The sequence below is a fragment of the Salmo salar genome, chromosome 19 (genome assembly GCF_965601325.2).
Source record: "Salmo salar chromosome 19, fSalSal1, whole genome shotgun sequence".
NCBI classification, from domain to species: domain Eukaryota; kingdom Metazoa; phylum Chordata; class Actinopteri; order Salmoniformes; family Salmonidae; genus Salmo; species Salmo salar.
In genome coordinates this window covers 91193390-91215182 of record NC_138309.1, presented here as the reverse complement: position 1 = coordinate 91215182, position 21793 = coordinate 91193390, and the positions used below count along the sequence as shown (strand labels likewise).

At 47.7% G+C, this 21793-nt stretch overlaps 1 protein-coding gene across 5 annotated transcripts in view; it reads left to right on the top strand.

The window, feature by feature from the left end:
• nktr (natural killer cell triggering receptor) overlaps nt 1–21793 on the top strand; it is a 95748-nt gene that overhangs the window by 65924 nt on the left and 8031 nt on the right. For 3 of the 5 annotated variants that reach the window (XM_045702869.2, XM_045702872.2, XM_082966032.1), the window contains 5 exons: nt 3484–3571; nt 6543–6694; nt 9132–12083; nt 12432–12575; nt 14907–14993. In XM_045702869.2, coding sequence (XP_045558825.1) covers nt 3484–3571; nt 6543–6694; nt 9132–12083; nt 12432–12575; nt 14907–14993 — 3423 coding nt within the window. The remainder of the gene's footprint in view (nt 1–3483; nt 3572–6542; nt 6695–9131; nt 12084–12431; nt 12576–14906; nt 14994–21793) is intronic. The other 2 variants (XM_045702871.2, XM_045702870.2) reach the window with 2 other exon arrangements.

The window sequence follows — 21793 nt, the reverse complement described above, 5'->3', positions numbered from 1 at the left end:
TACTAACCCTCTCTCTGTTACTAACCCTCTCTCTGTTACTAACCCTCTCTCTGTTACTAACCCTCTCTCTGATACTAACCCTCTCTCTGTTACTAACCCTCTCTCTGTTACTAACCCTGTCTCTGCTACTAACCCTCTCTCTGATACTAACCCTCTCTCTGTTACTAACCCTCTCTCTGTTACTAACCCTCTCTCTGTTACTAACCCTCTCTCTGTTACTAACCCTCTCTCTGTTACTAACCCTCTCTCTGATACTAACCCTCTCTCTGATACTAACCCTGTTAACCAGCCGGGTCAGGAGGACCATCCTATCTCTGTTACTAACCCTCTCTCTGTTACTAACCCTGTTAACCAGCCGGGTCAGGAGGACCATCCTATCTCTGTTACTAACCCTCTCTCTGTTACTAACCCTCTCTCTGTTACTAACCCTCTCTCTGTTACTAACCCTCTCTCTGTTACTAACCCTCTCTCTGTTACTAACCCTCTCTCTGTTACTAACCCTCTCTCTGTTACTAACCCTCTCTCTGTTACTAACCCTCTCTCTGTTACTAACCCTCTCTCTGTTACTAACCCTCTCTCTGTTACTAACCCTACTAACCCTCTCTCTGATACTAACCCTCTCTCTGTTACTAACCCTCTCTCTGTTACTAACCCTCTCTCTGTTACTAACCCTCTCTCTGATACTAACCCTCTCTCTGTTACTAACCCTCTCTCTGTTACTAACCCTCTCTCTGTTACTAACCCTACTAACCCTCTCTCTGTTACTAACCCTCTCTCTGTTACTAACCCTCTCTCTGTTACTAACCCTCTCTCTGTTACTAACCCTCTCTCTGTTACTAACCCTCTCTCTGTTACTAACCCTCTCTCTGTTACTAACCCTCTCTCTGTTACTAACCCTCTCTCTGATACTAACCCTCTCTCTGTTACTAACCCTCTCTCTGTTACTAACCCTCTCTCTGTTACTAACCCTCTCTCTGTTACTAACCCTCTCTCTGTTACTAACCCTCTCTCTGTTACTAACCCTCTCTCTGATACTAACCCTCTCTCTGTTACTAACCCTCTCTCTGTTACTAACCCTCTCTCTGTTACTAACCCTCTCTCTGATACTAACCCTCTCTCTGTTACTAACCCTCTCTCTGATACTAACCCTCTCTCTGATACTAACCCTCTCTCTGTTACTAACCCTCTCTCTGTTACTAACCCTCTCTCTGTTACTAACCCTCTCTCTGTTACTAACCCTCTCTCTGATACTAACCCTCTCTCTGTTACTAACCCTCTCTCTGTTACTAACCCTCTCTCTGTTACTAACCCTCTCTCTGTTACTAACCCTCTCTCTGATACTAACCCTGTTAACCAGCCGGGTCAGGAGGACCATCCTATCTCTGATACTAACCCTCTCTCTGTTACTAACCCTCTCTCTGTTACTAACCCTCTCTCTGTTACTAACCCTCTCTCTGTTACTAACCCTCTCTCTGTTACTAACCCTCTCTCTGATACTAACCCTCTCTCTGTTACTAACCCTCTCTCTGATACTAACCCTCTCTCTGTTACTAACCCTCTCTCTGTTACTAACCCTCTCTCTGTTACTAACCCTACTAACCCTCTCTCTGTTACTAACCCTCTCTCTGTTACTAACCCTCTCTCTGTTACTAACCCTCTCTCTGTTACTAACCCTCTCTCTGTTACTAACCCTCTCTCTGTTACTAACCCTCTCTCTGATACTAACCCTCTCTCTGATACTAACCCTGTTAACCAGCCGGGTCAGGAGGACCATCCTATCTCTGATACTAACCCTCTCTCTGTTACTAACCCTCTCTCTGTTACTAACCCTCTCTCTGTTACTAACCCTCTCTCTGTTACTAACCCTCTCTCTGTTACTAACCCTCTCTCTGTTACTAACCCTCTCTCTGTTACTAACCCTCTCTCTGATACTAACCCTCTCTCTGTTACTAACCCTCTCTCTGATACTAACCCTCTCTCTGATACTAACCCTGTTAACCAGCCGGGTCAGGAGGACCATCCAGACATGGCAGACTCTTGATTCTGATTCTACCATGTGTTGCATCCCTAGAGGGTCAATCTAGTCCCGGACCTATCTAATCTACGGTCAATCTAGTCCCGGGCCTATCTAATCTACGGTCAATCTAGTCCCGGACCTATCTAATCTACGGTCAATCTAGTCCCGGACCTATCTAATCTACGGTCAATCTAGTCCCGGACCTATCTAATCTACGGTCAATCTAGTCCTGGGCCTATCTAATCTACGGTCAATCTAGTCCCGGACCTATCTAATCTACGGTCAATCTAGTCCTGGGCCTATCTAATCTACGGTCAATCTAGTCCCGGGCCTATCTAATCTACGGTCAATCTAGTCCCGGACCTATCTAATCTACGGTCAATCTAGTCCCGGACCTATCTAATCTACGGTCAATCTAGTCCCGGGCCTATCTAATCTACGGTCAATCTAGTCCCGGGCCTATCTAATCTACGGTCAATCTAGTCCTGGGCCTATCTAATCTACGGTCAATCTAGTCCCGGACCTATCTAATCTACGGTCAATCTAGTCCTGGACCTATCTAATCTACGGTCAATCTAGTCCTGGGCCTATCTAATCTACGGTCAATCTAGTCCTGGACCTATCTAATCTATGGTCAATCTAGTCCCGGGCCTATCTAATCTACGGTCAATCTAGTCCTGGGCCTATCTAATCTACGGTCAATCTAGTCCTGGACCTATCTAATCTACGGTCAATCTAGTCCTGGGCCTATCTAATCTACGGTCAATCTAGTCCCGGACCTATCTAATCTACGGTCAATCTAGTCCCGGGCCTATCTAATCTACGGTCAATCTAGTCCCGGGCCTATCTAATCTACGGTCAATCTAGTCCCGGGCCTATCTAATCTACGGTCAATCTAGTCCCGGGCCTATCTAATCTACGGTCAATCTAGTCCCGGACCTATCTAATCTACGGTCAATCTAGTCCCGGACCTATCTAATCTACGGTCAATCTAGTCCTGGACCTATCTAATCTACGGTCAATCTAGTCCTGGACCTATCTAATCTACGGTCAATCTAGTCCCGGGCCTATCTAATCTACGGTCAATCTAGTCCTGGACCTATCTAATCTACGGTCAATCTAGTCCCGGACCTATCTAATCTACGGTCAATCTAGTCCTGGGCCTATCTAATCTACGGTCAATCTAGTCCCGGGCCTATCTAATCTACGGTCAATCTAGTCCCGGACCTATCTAATCTACGGTCAATCTAGTCCCGGACCAGTCCAGGCTCAGTCTAATCTTGTTTAATGCAGTAGTTACCTAATTGAACTCAAGAATTGACCACTTGACCTGGAATGTTAATTGAAAAATGCCTGTCATGGAAAATGGGGCATTGATTAACTTTTTTAAGCCTCAAAATGACCTGAACTGAAAACCAAATGGCTTGCAGTTTGTTTGTGTATAATTGTGTTCATGTTATTTCCAGAACTGAGCCAGAGGCGTCCTCCCTTCCCAATGACCTGAAGCAGACAGTCACCAAGTCTGGACGCAAGATCAAAGGCAGAGGGACAATGGTACATTATCCTATTATAACTACTACCATATTATACCAATGGTACATAATATAACTACTACCATACTATACCAATGGTACATAATATAACTACTACCATACTATACCAATGGTACATAATATAACTACTACCATATTATACCAATGGTACATAATATAACTACTACCATACTATACCAATGGTACATAATATAACTACTACCATACTATACCAATGGTACATATTATAACTACTACCATACTATATCAATGGTACACAATATTATAACTACTACTGTCGTGTTTTTGGCTATGCCGGATTAAGTGATATGACATGCTAACCTATAAAATCCTTTCTCTGTAATTAATATTACCTGATTAAGCTAATCATGTAAATGTAATTAACTAGAAAGTCGGGGCACCACGGAAGAACGTTTATAGAGCCGTTATCTTCCGAATAAACTCTTAAAATACTTATTAATTTTTTACATCGATAGCAGTCAATATTAACCCTTATCTTATTTTCAGTCTCATAATGAAAGTTGTAAATTCTTGGCTATCTTCACGAACCCTGGCTAACAAGTTGAATCAGCAATACAAAATTGGGTTTAATTATTTATTTACTAAATACCTAAACTAATCACACAGAATTACAAATACACAGAATACAAATGATGTCATACATGATGGCTGGTTACACAAAGGAAAGGGGGTTGGGCTTGAATGAAAGAGCGGGAAGACTTAGGAACAGAGAAACAGCAGCTATGCTATCGTAAATACATTATCTTATGCATTCTAAATTACCGCCCATTTGGAAAAGGAAAATCCAATAAATATTTACTCTGAGCTGCGCTTCGGTAGATTGGTCGTAGATGCTGGCCGGGTTGGCCAACAGATCTTCCTGTCCTCGGAAGAATGTCTCTGGTGGTACATTGGATACGTGGTGGTATCTTCGTCCGTCTGTTAGACTGGATCCGTCGTCCGTCCTTTCCTAGCCCCCGTCTACAGCGGCCGCTGCTAACTCAACGGCTAGGAAGTATCACTTCTGTAGTGAATAAGCTCAAAGTTCATACCATTCGCCACCAAAGCTCATGCCGAGGTTGGCTTAGTTCTGTACTTGACGTGTGTCCTAACGTAGAGGCTGCAGACCTCACGTGCTGGAACAACCTGGTTATCTTTTCGTCAAAGGCTTATATAGTGGAGAGGGGGAAGGATGTGTTTCATCGTTTATAACCCCTGTCTCTTCACAAGGGTGGGCCACTGATCAAGCAGGGCACTTTCCTTATGAAAACCCAATTCTCTCATTTGGAAGCTAAAATTACATTTAATCTCCTAACAAACAATTTCAATATCAAACATTTCAATTGCATAACAATTCCATGTTACTCTGATAACTAGAGGGTGTAGACTTTCCCAGGTACAGTTTATGTCGTCCTGTCATCAGTCATAATGTCTCAGATGACAACCGAACTGACATCCATACTCATTACGTTCCCAAGCATATTTCCAACTGGTTTTATTAACAAAATATGTGGTACCTTTCCACATTTGTTTGATGTTCCCAGACTCTCTATATTTAACACAGGCTATTCAAGTCCTTCAGTAGGGTCAGAAAGAGAGGGGAAGGGAGAAAGGTATTTATGGGGGGGTCATAAACCTCACCCACAGGCCAAAGTCATGACACTACCATACTATACCAATGGTACATTATCCCATTATAACTACTACCATACTATACCAATGGTACATTATCCTATTATAACTACTACCATACTATACCAATTGTACATATTGTAACTACTACCATACTATACCTATGGTACACAATATAACTACTACCATACTATACCAATGGTACATAATATAACTACTACCATACTATACCAATGGTACATAATATAACTACTACCATACTATACCAATGGTACATTATCCTATTATAACTACTACCATACTATACCAATGGTACATTATCCTATTATAACTACTACCATACTATACCAATGGTACATTATCCTATTATAACTACTACCATACTATACCAATGGTACATTATCCTATTATAACTACTACCATACTATACCAATTGTACATATTGTAACTACTACCATACTATACCTATGGTACACAATATAACTACTACCATACTATACCAATGGTACATAATATAACTACTACCATACTATACCAATGGTACATATTGTAACTACTACCATACTATACCTATGGTACACAATATAACTACTACCATACTATATACCTATGGTACACAATATAACTACTACCATACTATACCAATGGTACACAATATTATAACTACTACCATACTATACCAATGGTACATATTATAACTACTACCATACTATACCAATGGTACATATTATAACTACTACCATACTATACCAATGGTACATAATATAACTACTACCATACTATACCAATGGTACATAATATAACTACTACCATACTATACCAATGGTACATAATATAACTACTACCATATTATACCAATGGTACATAATATAACTACTACCATACTATACCAATGGTACATAATATAACTACTACCATATTATACCAATGGTACATTCTCCAGTCTGAAGTCTCTCTAAAGCCCCAATGTGACTGAATCAGGACTCTGCACAAAGACACAACCTGTTAAAGGACATAAGATGAACGGTACAGAGACAGCAAGATGTTGCTAAATGTCCTGAGGAATCTGTTTTAATGGAAGAGAAGCAAACGTCTCTCTGTCCGTGGTCTTTGCCTATATTTCTGGTATAACTGCCTAGCTCTCATTTTGCAGTGTTAGATTATTTTAATTCCCCACTAAAGCAACCATTCAATGTTGGCTTAATGGACATCAGGTAACCAGCCCTTTGGGAGCTCTGTGAAGAAACTGGACTAGACTATCAGGGGAGGAAGTGACATGTGCAGAATACCAGTGTGCTGTAGGTCAGTCTGGTTAGTTTCCTGTTCTGTTCTCTCTGCAGAGGTACCACACCCCGACGTGCTCTAAGTCGCGCTCGGCTTCAGAGGAGGAGGGACAAGGAAGCAGCGAGACTCCGCCCCACTGGAAGGAGGAAATGCAGAGAACCAAGACCTACCAGCCACCCAGCGTAGAGAGATGGAGCCGAGGAGACAAGTACACCACTGTTTCACTGTATACAATACATAGTGGAACTGCACCATATGGCCCTGACCATTAAAGTGTCACAATACAATAGGAGACTCCCAGCTCCACTAAAACCATGTGTTTAAAACGGTTTGTTTTGTTGGTTTCTACATGATTCGTAAGTCGCTCTGGATAAATGACGTAAATGTAAATTCCATATGTGTTATTTCATAGTTTTCATGTCTTCACTATTATTCTACAATGTAGAAAATAGTAAAAAGGCAAACTCTTGAATGAGTAGGCATGTCCAAACTTTGGACTGGTACTGTATGTATAAATATACCGTAAATTCCGGATTATAAGCCACAACTTTTTCCCCAGGCTTTGAACCTCGCGGCTTAAACAATGACGCGGCTAATATATGGATTTTTCCCGCTTTCAATTTTTTTTTCTCCAAAAAAACACATTCTGTGACGTGCTCAGTTTTTGGGCGGCATGAAGCTTTCATTAGACCAATGAAATTGCCGAACGGGTTTTAAGGTCAAAACCTTTTTTGTTTACTGTTTAGATTAAATCGAGCGCTCTCAAACTTCCCATCATTCTGATTACCGTAGTCATTTTGTCACCCTCATCATGGCAAAGACACGAAGAAATGCATATAATGCAGCTTTCAAGTTGAAGGCGATTGATCTGGCTGTTGGAAAAGGAAATAGAGCTGCTGCACGGGAGCTTGGTCTTAATGAGTCGATGATAAGACGTTGGAAACAGCAGCGTGAGGAATTGACTCAGTGCAAAAAGACAACTAAAGATTACTGCAAATTTTTTATTTTTTGTTACAAGCCGTGTTTTGTTAAAGCATATTTATTTTTGTTACAAGCCGTGTTTCATTAAAGCCTGTGTAAAGTTAATTTGTTTCAATGTACCGGTAGACACCTGCAGCTTATTTATGTTCAAAATAATATATTTTTTTAAATTCAGTGGGTGCGGCTTATATTCAGGTGTGCTCAATAGTCCGGAAATTCCGGTTTAATAGGGAAAGTGGAATACCTAGTCAGTTGTACAACTGAATGAATACATAGCTACTATATGTAATACATAGCTACTATAACTACTATATATATATATATATATATATATATATATATATATATATATATATATATATATATATATATATATATATATATATATATATATAGTAGTTATAGTAACTATGTATTATATATATATATATATAAAATACCTAGCTACTATAACTACTATGTGTATATATATATATATATATATATATATATACCTAGCTACTATAACTACTATGTGTATATAATACCTAGCTACTATAACTACTATGTATAATACCTAGCTACTATAACTACTATATATAATACCTAGCTACTATAACTACTATGTATATATAATACCTAGCTACTATAACTACTATGTATAATACCTAGCTACTATAACTACAATATATAATACCTAGCTACTATAACTACTATGTATATATAATACCTAGCTACTATAACTACTATGTATATATAATACCTAGCTACTATAACTACTATGTATATATAATACCTAGCTACTATAACTACTATGTATATATAATACCTAGCTACTATAACTACTATGTATATATAATACCTAGCTACTATAACTACTATGTATATATAATACCTAGCTACTATAACTACTATGTGTATATAATACCTAGCTACTATAACTACTATGTATATATAATACCTAGCTACTATAACTACTATGTATATATAATACCTAGCTACTATAACCACTATGTATATATAATACCTAGCTACTATAACTACTATATATAATACCTAGCTACTATGACTACTATGTATATATAATACCTAGCTACTATAACTACTATGTATAATACCTAGCTACTATAACTACTATGTGTGTATATATATATATACCTAGCTACTATAACTACACTGTAGGCCTATACCTAGCTACTATAACTACACTGTAGGCCTATACCTAGCTACTATAACTACACTGTAGGCCTATACCTAGCTACTATAACTACACTGTAGGCCTATACCTAGCTACTATAACTACACTGTAGGCCTATACATAGCTACTATAACTACACTGTAGGCCTATACCTAGCTACTATAACTACACTGTAGGCCTATACCTAGCTACTATAACTACACTGTAGGCCTATACCTAGCTACTATAACTACTATGTGTATATATATATACCTAGCTACTATAACTACTATGTGTATATATATATATATATATACCTAGCTACTATAACTACACTGTAGGCCTATACATAGCTACTCTAACTACACTGTAGGCCTATACATAGCTACTCTGTGTGACAACTTAAGCATTATCAATGCTATCCACTGATCCAGCTACATGTCGTATTGTTTGAAACCTTGAGGTCTGTTCGACTGTTCTCTCTGAGGGTGGGATCTTGACTTAACAGATTGAATGACCGTTGTTCCAGCAGATGGGAGGGAGACCGCAGCAGGAGTGACTCCCCATGGTCCCAGTCCCCGGAGTGCTCCTCAGGCCACAGCTCTGACCGCTCCAGCCAGCCCCGCCCACACAGGAAGGAGAAGAAGAAAGCCAAGCGCAAGAAGGCCAAGAAACGCAAACATGCCAAGAGACAAAAGAAGGAGTCCACCAAGAGCAAAGAGCCCAAACAGTCGCCCGTCCGAGAGGGTCAGGAGTCAAATCCTGGTGATATTGAGAGAAGGTCCCTCTCCGTGTCCCGGACCCCCTCCGCCCACCGACGCTCCCCCAGGAAGCAGTGCTCCGGGTCGGGCAAGCGGCGTCACTCCTCCCCTTCATCCAGAGACTCCAGTTCCTACACACCTAGCCGCTCCAGATCCAGGGGCAGGTCTATGTCTTACTCCCAGTCCAGGAGTTTGTCTCACTCCAGAAGCAGGTCTCTATCCATGTCAAGGTCCACATCCAGGTCTCGATCCAGATCCCGGTACAGATCCAGGTCCAGGTCTTTGTCCCGGCTCAGGAGGAGAAAATCAACCAGATCCTCCAAGAAGCGCAAGATGGCTGACGTCAGCAGGCTAAAGCCAGACGCCTCAACCAAAGGGGCAGTGAAGGGTGTAGAGACCAAAGCCACAGCCCTCCCTGCCACCCCAGCCCCTGAGAACGCCCCTGTCATACCCATGAGTGACAGCCCCCCTCCCTCACGCTGGAAGCCCGGCCAGAAACCATGGAAACCCTCCTACGTCCGAGTCCAGGAGGTCAAGACCAAGACGACCCCAGCCTGCCTGTCCCCCATAGGCCCCACAGCCCCCAGTACATCTGAGAACCACCCAGAGAACTCCCACCTGGAAAAGAGCCGTGGCTCTAAGAGCCACAGACACCAGAGACGATCACCCAGCGGCTCCTACAGGAGCAGGTCCTACAGCCGGTCTCACAGTCACTCCAGGAGTCACTCCCGGTCCAGGATACGGTCACCAGATCACTACTACAGCAGATCCTCCTCCTACAGCAGGTCAGACTCCTATGACTCTCACAGGAGAGGCTTAGACAAGACCTTAGACAAGACCTTAGACAAGACCTTAGACAAGACCTTAGACAAGACTATAGACAAGGGTTGGAAGCAGTACTACAGCTCTCTGAAGCGGATCAAGAACCTGGATAAGTACCTCAAAGCGCCTGACTCCCAGATCAACATGTTTTCATCTGACTCTGAGGACGGAACAGCCAGCGAACACAGTCCTGGGCCCAGGCAGAATGGCTCCAAGGGACCGAAGCTCTTTGGCACCTTATCAGAAGACTTACGTCGTCAGGAAACGGAAGCAAAAAGTCTGAAACCAAACCAAAAGTCCTTGGAGGAACCCAGCAGTAGGTCAGAGTGGGACAGTGACGGGGATAAACTAGGCAGAAAGACCAGCCTGGTGAACAACCAGAAGCCTGATGTTAGCTCAGCAGAGATTCCTGACCAGAGACTAGCAGCTCTCGCTGGGTGGGACTCTGAGAGCGACTCTGAGAAGGTGCTGCCCAAGATGGCCACCACCGAGCCCAAGGTCTTCCTGTCAGAGAAGGAGGAGGGCGAGGCCAGCTCAGAGTCAGAACACGAACACCATGTACGATCACACAGCAAGATGAACAAAGCCCCTGGAACCTCTGTGTTGCTGCTTCCTGCACCTGTACATAATGCCACCCCATTGGAGGGGAGCCCTGAGAAGGGCCCCGAGGCAGAGAGACACAAGAGCAGGAAGAAGAACAAACGTAAACACAAACGCAAGAGGAGGAGCTCTGCCAAGTCTGGCTCCCACAGGTCAAAGGTCAAGTCGAAGCGGTCCAAGAGGAAACACCAGAAGCTGAAGGAGACTTTCCACTGGCAGCCGCCAATGGAGTTTGGAGAGGAAGAGGAGGAGGATGAGTCCCAGAAAGAGAAACGACTGGAGCAAAAACATGCTGCTGTAAAAGATAGTCCTCAGAGAGCTGTCAGGGGAAGACCTGGCAAATCCCCACGTCTGGAAAAGGAGGACAAGGAGAGAAGTCCTGCTTCATCCAACAGAAACAGTTCAGTACAGCCAACGCCTCACAGCGTGGAAGATGCAGCAGAGATGACCAAAGAACTGAAAGCTAAACCAACTGCCAACTCAAACCCAAAACACACAAAACCTCAGGACCTCACTGCTAACCTGCCAAAGATGGATCAGCCAGAGATGGTAGACGATATGGAGATCTGCACCCCAGAACATGACCTCCCTGACCCCACTACCGAGCCACCAGGCCTTCCTGGCCAACAGCCACCAGATATCAGTCTGAAAACACTGTCTCCTCTGAGTCGCTCCTTAAAGACGGGAGACGTGTTTCTCTCACCTGTTAAAGATCCACAGTGTACAGCCTCTCTGCCAGCTGTGATGCTAGCTAGTGGGGAGCAGCAGGAAACTGCAGCAGGCAGAGCCGCTGGTCCTCCTGTCGACCCCAAATGGAAGCCTCTAAAGGGGATGGCTGCTCTGCAAGCCCTGAACCCAAACCCCTCCTCCATGGCTCGTCTGCTCCCCACCAGACTCCCGGAGCACAGTGGGTCCCGGACCCAGCCCCAGGAAGGCATCAGGCCCCAGGGCAGCAGGACCCAGAGCCAAGGTGGGAGGACCCAGGGGGGAGTCAGCATCCAGATCAAGAGCCAGAGCCGGGTGCGTCCGGGGTCGCTGTTCGACGAGGTACGGAAGACGGCCAGACTGAACCAGAGGCCCAGGAACCAGGACAGCAGTTCCAGTGAGGAGAGGTCTCAGTCTGCAGCTGGAGCCGGGGGAGGGGCCACGGAGGAGGAGCGGGGCAGCAGGAGGTCCCGGTCGGGGTCTAGCCACTCCCACAGGTCCCGGTCCAGAGGAAGATCCCCCTCCTCCAGCCGCTCCAGGAATAGATCGCGCTCCTCCAGCTTCTCCTCCAGGTTTGCTTACTGGCTTGCTTATTTACTGGCTTGTTTACTTACTGGCTTGCTTACTTACTGGCTTGCTTACTTACTGGCTGACTAACTGGGGGGTTTACTGACTGAGTGGTTTAATGGCTGGTTGGCTGACCGACTGACTGGTTGGGTGGCCGGCTGGCTGGCAGACAGACTGACTGGCTGGTTGACTGACTGACTGAAATGATTGATGTTATTTTGATATGTAGCCAGGTAATGTCTGGTTTGTGTAATATAAAGGTAATTTATGCAACATATCCAGGTTTTATGATCTACAGGTCTGATATGGACGGGACAGAAATAATCTGATTTAATCTGGAACTCTTCTCCTAGGAGTCGGAGCAGGAGCAGGAGGAGGTATCCCAGACGGCGCTCCCGGTCCCGCAGCATCACCTACCGCAGCTACAACAGTCATAGTCGGACCTATAGTAGAAGTAATTCCAGAAGCCGTTCCTATGATCGACGCAGGAGATCCAGGTAGACTAGACATGTAGACCTGTCCATCTGTCCTCCTCAATGTAGACCATCTAGACCTGTCCATCTGTCCTCCTCAATGTAGACCTTCTAGACCTGTCCATCTGTCCTCCTCAATGTAGACCATCTAGACCTGTCCATCTGTCCTCCTCAATGTAGACCATCTAGACCTGTCCATCTGTCCTCCTCAATGTAGACCATCTAGACCTGTCCATCTGTCCTCCTCAATGTAGACCATCTAGACCTGTCCATCTGTCCTCCTCAATGTAGACCATCTAGACCTGTCCATCTGTCCTCCTCAATGTAGACCATCTAGACCTGTCCATCTGTCCTCCTCAATGTAGACCGTCTAGACCTGTCCATCTGTCCTCCTCAATGTAGACCGTCTAGACCTGTCCATCTGTCCTCCTCAATGTAGACCATCTAGACCTGTTCATCTGTCCTCCTCAATGTAGACCATCTAGACCTGTCCATCTGTCTTCCTCAATGTAGACCATCTAGACCTGTCCATCTGTCCTCCTCAATGTAGACCGTCTAGACCTGTCCATCTGTCCTCCTCAATGTAGACCGTCTAGACCTGTCCATCTGTCCTCCTCAGTCATGTCTCCATGTTTTCTCTACATGTGCATCATGTCAATCAACAATCCAAATATACATGTTTGGGGTTTGTGGGTAAACACCAGCTACAGTACATTCGGAAAGTATTCAGACCCTTTGACTTTTCCCCCATTTTGTTATATTAAGTCTTATTTTAAAATTGATTTAAATTGGGGGTTTTTCGTCATCAATCTACACCCAATACCCCACAATGACAAAGCAACATTTATAAAAAAATTCAAAAACTGAAATATCACATTTACATAAGTATTCAGACCCTTTACTCAGTACTTTGGTGAAGCACTTTTGGCAGTGATTACAGCCTCGAGTCTTCTTGGGTTTGACGCTACAAGCTTGGCACACCTGTATTTGGGGAGTTTCTTCCATTCTTCTCTGCAGATCCTCTCAAGCTCTGTCAGGTTGGACGAGGAACGTCGCTGCACAGCTATTTTCAGGTCTCTCCAGAGATGTTCGATCTGGTTCAAGTCCGGGCTCTGGCTGGGCCACTCAAGGACATTCAGAGACTTGTCCCGAAGCCACTCCTGCGTTGTCTTGGCTGTGTGCTTATGGTTGTTGTCCTGTTGGAAGGTGAACCTTCGCCCCAGTCTGAGGCCCTGAGCGCTCTGGAGGAGGTTTTCATCAAGGATCTCTCTGTACCTTGCTCTGTTCATCTTTCCTTCGATCCTGACTAGTCTCCCAGTCCCTGCCGCTGAAAAACATCCCCACAGCATGATTCTGCCACCACCATGCTTCACCGTAGGGATGGTGCCAGGTTTCCTCCAGACGTGATGCTTGGCATTCAGGCCAAAGTGTTCAATCTTGGTTTCATCAGACCAGAGAATCTTGTTTCTCATTGTCTGAGAGTCCTTTAGGTGCCTTTTGGACAACTCCAAGCGGACTGTCGTGCCTTTTACTGAGGAGTGGCTTCCGTCTGGCCAATCTACCATAAAGGCCTGATTGGTGGAGTGCTGCAGAGATGGTTGCCCTTCTAGAAGGTTCTCCCATCTCCACAGAGGAACTCTAGAGCTCTGCCAGTAACCATTGCGTTCTTGGTCACCTCCCTGACCAAGGCCCTTCTCCTCTGATGACTCAGTTTAGCTGGGCGGCCAGCTCTAGGAAGAGTCTTGGTGGTTCCAAATTTCTTCCATTTAAGAATTATGGAGGCCACTGTGTTCTTGGGGACCTTCCTGTGCTGCAGAAACTTTTTGGTGCCCTTCCCCAGATCTGTGCCTCAACACAATCCTGTCTCTGAGCTCCATGGACAATTCCTTCGACCTCAGGGCTTGGTTTTTGCTCTGACATGCACAGTCAACTGTGGGACCTTATATAGACAGGTGTGTCTTTCCAAACCATGTCCAATCAATTGAATTTACCACAGGTGGACTCCAATCAAGTTGTAGAAACATCTCAAGGGTGATCAATGGAAACAGGATGCACCTGAGCTCAATTTCGAGTCTCATAGCGAAGGGTCTGAAAACTGATGTGAAAATCTATCTGTTTTTTTATTTTTAATACATTTGCAAAAATGCCTAACTCTTTTTGCTTTGTCATTGTTTGGGTATTGTGGGTAGATTGAGGGGAAAACAAATATTTAATCAATTTTAGAACAAGGCATTAATGTAACAGTGTGGAAACAGTCAAGGGTTCTTAATACTTTCCAAATGCAGTGTGTATTTGGATGAAGTCTGAATACTTTGTAATACTTCAGTGAACAGTCCTTTGTCTATCTTAACACAGGTCCGACTCCTATGACACTTATTCCAGTCGGAGTCGCAGCTCCAGCAGGAGACGTGGGAGAAGGCGTGATAGCTACAGGAGCTCCAGGTATATTCCCCCCCCCTCACACACACAGACAGGTATATTCCCCCCCCCTCACACACACAGACAGGTATATTCCCCCCCCCTCACACACACACAGACAGGTATATTCCCTCACACACAGACACAGACAGGTATATTCCCCCCCCTCACACACACAGACAGGTATATTCCCCCCTCACACACACAGACAGGTATATTCCCCCCCCTCACACACACAGACAGGTATATTCCCCCCTCACACACACAGACAGGTATATTCCCCCCCCTCACACACACAGACAGGTATATTCCCCCCCCCTCACACACACAGACAGGTATATTCCCTCACACACAGACACAGACAGGTATATTCCCCCCCCTCACACACACAGACAGGTATATTCCCCCCTCACACACACAGACAGGTATATTCCCCCCCCTCACACACACAGACAGGTATATTCCCCCCCCCTCACACACACAGACAGGTATATTCCCCCCCCCTCACACACACAGACAGGTATATTCCCCCCCCTCACACACACAGACAGGTATATTCCCCCCCCCTCACACACACAGACAGGTATATTCCCCCCCCCTCACACACACAGACAGGTATATTCCCCCCCCCTCACACACACAGACAGGTATATTCCCCCCCCTCACACACACACAGACAGGTATATTCCCCCCCTCACACACACAGACAGGTATATTCCCCCCCCCTCACACACACAGACAGGTATATTCCCCCCCTCACACACACAGACAGGTATATTCCCCCCCCCTCACACACACAGACAGGTATATTCCCCCCTCACACACACACACAGACAGGTATATTCCCCCCCTCACACACAGACAGGTATATTCCCCCCCCTCACACACACACAGACAGGTATATTCCCCCCCCTCACACACACACAGACAGGTATATTCCCCCCCCTCACACACAGACAGGTATATTCCCCCCCCCTCACACACACAGACAGGTATATTCCCCCCCCCTCACACACACAGACAGGTATATTCCCCCCCCCTCACACACACACAGACAGGTATATTCCCCCCCCCTCACACACACACAGACAGGTATATTCCCCCCCTCACACACAGACAGGTATATTCCCCCCCCCCTCACACACAGACAGGTATATTCCCCCCCCTCACACACACAGACAGGTATATTCCCCCCCCCTCACACACACAGACAGGTATATTCCCCCCCCCCTCACACACACACAGACAGGTATATTCCCCCCCCTCACACACACAGACAGGTATATTCCCCCCCCCTCACACACACAGACAGGTATATTCCCCCCCCTCACACACACAGACAGGTATATTCCCCCCCCCCTCACACACACAGACAGGTATATTCCCCCCCCTCACACACACAGACAGGTATATTCCCCCCCCCCTCACACACACAGACAGGTATATTCCCCCCCCCTCACACACACAGACAGGTATATTCCCCCCCCCTCACACACACAGACAGGTATATTCCCCCCCCTCACACACACAGACAGGTATATTCCCCCCCCCTCACACACACAGACAGGTATATTCCCCCACACACACACAGACAGGTATATTCCCCCCCCCTCACACACACAGACAGGTATATTCCCCCCCCCCTCACACACACAGACAGGTATATTCCCCCCCCTCACACACACAGACAGGTATATTCCCCCCCCCTCACACACACAGACAGGTATATTCCCCCCCCCCACACACACAGACAGGTATATTCCCCCCCCTCACACACACAGACAGGTATATTCCCCCCCCCTCACACACACAGACAGGTATATTCCCCCCCCCCTCACACACACACAGACAGGTATATTCCCCCCCCCTCACACACACAGACAGGTATATTCCCCCCCCCTCACACACACAGACAGGTATATTCCCCCCCCTCACACACACAGACAGGTATATTCCCCCCCCCTCACACACACAGACAGGTATATTCCCCCCCCTCACACACACAGACAGGTATATTCCCCCCCCCCTCACACACACAGACAGGTATATTCCCCCCCCCTCACACACACAGACAGGTATATTCCCCCCCCCTCACACACACAGACAGGTATATTCCCCCCCCTCACACACACAGACAGGTATATTCCCCCCCCCCTCACACACACAGACAGGTATATTCCCTCACACACACACAGACAGGTATATTCCCCCCCCCTCACACACACAGACAGGTATATTCCCCCCCACACACACAGACAGGTATATTCCCCCCCCTCACACACAGACAGGTATATTCCCCCCCCCTCACACACAGACAGGTATATTCCCCCCCCTCACACACAGACAGGTATATTCCCCCCCCCCCACACACAGACAGGTATATTCCCCCCCACACACACAGACAGGTATATTTCCCCCCCCCCCCACACACACAGACAGGTATATTCCCCCCCCCACACACACAGACAGGTATATTCCCCCCCCCCACACACACAGACAGGTATATTCCCTCACACACACACAGACAGGTATATTCCCCCCCCCACACACACAGACAGGTATATCCCCCCCCCACACACACAGACAGGTATATTCCCCCCCCCTCACACACACAGACAGGTATATTCCCCCCTCACACACACAGACAGGTATATTCCCCCCCCCTCACACACAGACAGGTATATTCCCCCCTCACACACACACAGACAGGTATATTCCCCCCCCTCACACACACAGACAGGTATATTTCCCCCCCCCCCCCCCCTCACACACACACAGACAGGTATATTCCCCCCCACACACACAGACAGGTATATTCCCCCCCACACACACAGACAGGTATATTCCCCCCCCCTCACACACACAGACAGGTATATTCCCCCCCACACACACAGACAGGTATATTCCCCCCCCCTCACACACACAGACAGGTATATTCCCCCCCCCCACACACACAGACAGGTATATTCCCCCCCCCACACACACAGACAGGTATATTCCCCCCCCCTCACACACACAGACAGGTATATTCCCCCCCCCACACACACAGACAGGTATATTCCCCCCCTCACACACACAGACAGGTATATTCCCCCCCTCACACACACAGACAGGTATATTCCCCCCCCCCCCACACACACAGACAGGTATATTACCCCCCCCCCCCTCACACACAGACAGGTATATTCCCCCACACACACAGACAGGTATATTCCCCCCCTCACACACACAGACAGGTATATTCCCCCCCTCACACACAGACAGGTATATTCCCCCCCTCACACACAGACAGGTATATTCCCCCCCCCTCACACACACAGACAGGTATATTCCCCCCCCCTCACACACACAGACAGGTATATTTCCCCCCCCCCCCACACACACAGACAGGTATATTCCCCCCCCCTCACACACAGACAGGTATATTCCCCCCCTCACACACACAGAGAGGTATATTACCCCCCCCCCTCACACACAGACAGGTATATTCCCCCCCCCCCCACACACACAGACAGGTATATTCCCCCCCCTCACACACACAGACAGGTATATTCCCCCCCCCCCTCACACACAGACAGGTATATTCCCCCCCCCCCCCACACACACAGACAGGTATATTACCCCCCCCCTCACACACAGACAGGTATATTCCCCCTTCCTCACACACAGACAGGTATATTTCCCCCCCTCACACACAGACAGGTATATTCCCCCCCTCACACACAGACAGGTATATTCCCCCCCTCACACACAGACAGGTATATTCCCCCCCCCCACACACAGACAGGTATATTCCCCCCCCCCCCCCCATACACAGACAGGTATATTCCCCCCCCACACACACACAGACAGGTATATTCCCCCCTCACACACACACAGACAGGTATATTCCCCCCCCTCACACACACAGACAGGTATATTTCCCCCCCCCCCCCCCTCACACACACACAGACAGGTATATTCCCCCCCTCACACACACAGACAGGTATATTCCCCCCCCTCACACACACAGACAGGTATATTCCCCCCCACACACACAGACAGGTATATTCCCCCCCCTCACACACACAGACAGGTATATTCCCCCCCACACACACAGACAGGTATATTCCCCCCCCCTCACACACACAGACAGGTATATTCCCCCCCCACACACACACAGACAGGTATATTCCCCCCCCCACACACACAGACAGGTATATTCCCCCCCCTCACACACACAGACAGGTATATTCCCCCCCCCCACACACACAGACAGGTATATTCCCCCCCTCACACACACAGACAGGTATATTCCCCCCCTCACACACACAGACAGGTATATTCCCCCCCCCCCCCACACACACAGACAGGTATATTCCCCCCCACCCCACACACACAGACAGGTATATTCCCCCCCCCACACACACAGACAGGTATATCCCCCCCCCCACACACACAGACAGGTATATTCCCCCCCCCTCACACACACAGACAGGTATATTCCCCCCTCACACACACAGACAGGTATATTCCCCCCCCCCTCACACACACAGACAGGTATATTCCCCCCTCACACACACACAGACAGGTATATTCCCCCCCCTCACACACACAGACAGGTATATTCCCCCCCCCCCCCCTCACACACACACAGACAGGTATATTCCCCCCTCACACACACACAGACAGGTATATTCCCCCCTCACACACACACAGACAGGTATATTACCCCCCCCCCACACACACAGACAGGTATATTGCCCCCCCCCCACACACACACAGACAGGTATATTCCCCCCTCACACACACACAGACAGGTATATTCCCCCCCCTCACACACACAGACAGGTATATTTCCCCCCCCCCCCCCTCACACACACAGACAGGTATATTCCCCCCCTCACACACACAGACAGGTATATTCCCCCCCTCACACACACAGACAGGTATATTCCCCCCCACACACACAGACAGGTATATTCCCCCCCCCCTCACACACACAGACAGGTATATTCCCCCCCCCTCACACACACAGACAGGTATATTCCCCCCCACACACACAGACAGGTATATTCCCCCCCCCCACACACACAGACAGGTATATTCCCCCCCCCACACACACAGACAGGTATATTCCCCCCCCCTCACACACACAGACAGGTATATTCCCCCCCTCACACACACAGACAGGTATATTCCCCCCCTCACACACACAGACAGGTATATTCCCCCCCCCCCACACACACAGACAGGTATATTACCCCCCCCCTCACACACAGACAGGTATATTCCCCCCCTCACACACAGACAGGTATTTTCCCCCCCTCACACACAGACAGGTATTTTCCCCCCCTCACACACAGACAGGTATATTCCCCCCCCTCACACACACAGACAGGTATATTTCCCCCCCCCCCCCTCACACACACACAGACAGGTATATTCCCCCCCTCACACACACAGACAGGTATATTCCCCCCCACACACACAGACAGGTATATTCCCCCCCCCTCACACACACAGACAGGTATATTCCCCCCCCCCCACACACACAGACAGGTATATTCCCCCCCACACACACAGACAGGTATATTCCCCCCCCCACACACACAGACAGGTATATTCCCCCCCCCACACACACAGACAGGTATATTCCCCCCCCTCACACACACAGACAGGTATATTCCCCCCCTCACACACACAGACAGGTATATTCCCCCCCTCACACACACAGACAGGTATATTCCCCCCCCCCCACACACACAGACAGGTATATTACCCCCCCCCCTCACACACAGACAGGTATATTCCCCCCCTCACACACAGACAGGTATTTTCCCCCCCTCACACACAGACAGGTATATTCCCCCCCTCACACACAGACAGGTATATTCCCCCCCTCACACACACAGACAGGTATATTCCCCCCCCCCTCACACACACAGACAGGTATATTTCCCCCCCCCCACACACACAGACAGGTATATTCCCCCCCCCCCCTCACACACAGACAGGTATATTCCCCCCCTCACACACACAGAGAGGTATATTACCCCCCCCCCCTCACACACAGACAGGTATATTTCCCCCCCCCCACACACACAGACAGGTATATTCCCCCCCCCCTCACACACACAGACAGGTATATTCCCCCCCCCTCTCACACACAGACAGGTATATTCCCCCCCCCCCACACACACAGACAGGTATATTCCCCCCCCCCTCACACACAGACAGGTATATTCCCCCCCCCTCACACACAGACAGGTATATTCCCCCCCCTCACACACAGACAGGTATATTCCCCCCCTCACACACAGACAGGTATATTCCCCCCCTCACACACAGACAGGTATATTCCCCCCCCCCCCACACACAGACAGGTATATTCCCCCCCCCCCCCATACACAGACAGGTATATTCCCCCCCCCCCCCCCCCCCTCACACACAGACAGGTATATTCCCTCCCCCCCCTCACACACAGACAGGTATATTCTCCCCCCTCACACACAGACAGGTATATTCCCCCCCTCACACACACAGACAGGTATATTCCCCCCCTCACACACACAGACAGGTATATTCCCCCCTCACACACACAGACAGGTATATTCCCCCCCCTCACACACACAGACAGGTATATTCCCCCACACACACAGACAGGTATATTCCCCCCCCCACACACACAGACAGGTATATTCCCCCCCTCACACACACAGACAGGTATATTCCCCCCCCTCACACACACGACAGGTATATTCCCCCCCTCACACACACAGACAGGTATATTCCCCCCCTCACACACACAGACAGGTATATTCCCCCCCCTCACACACACAGAC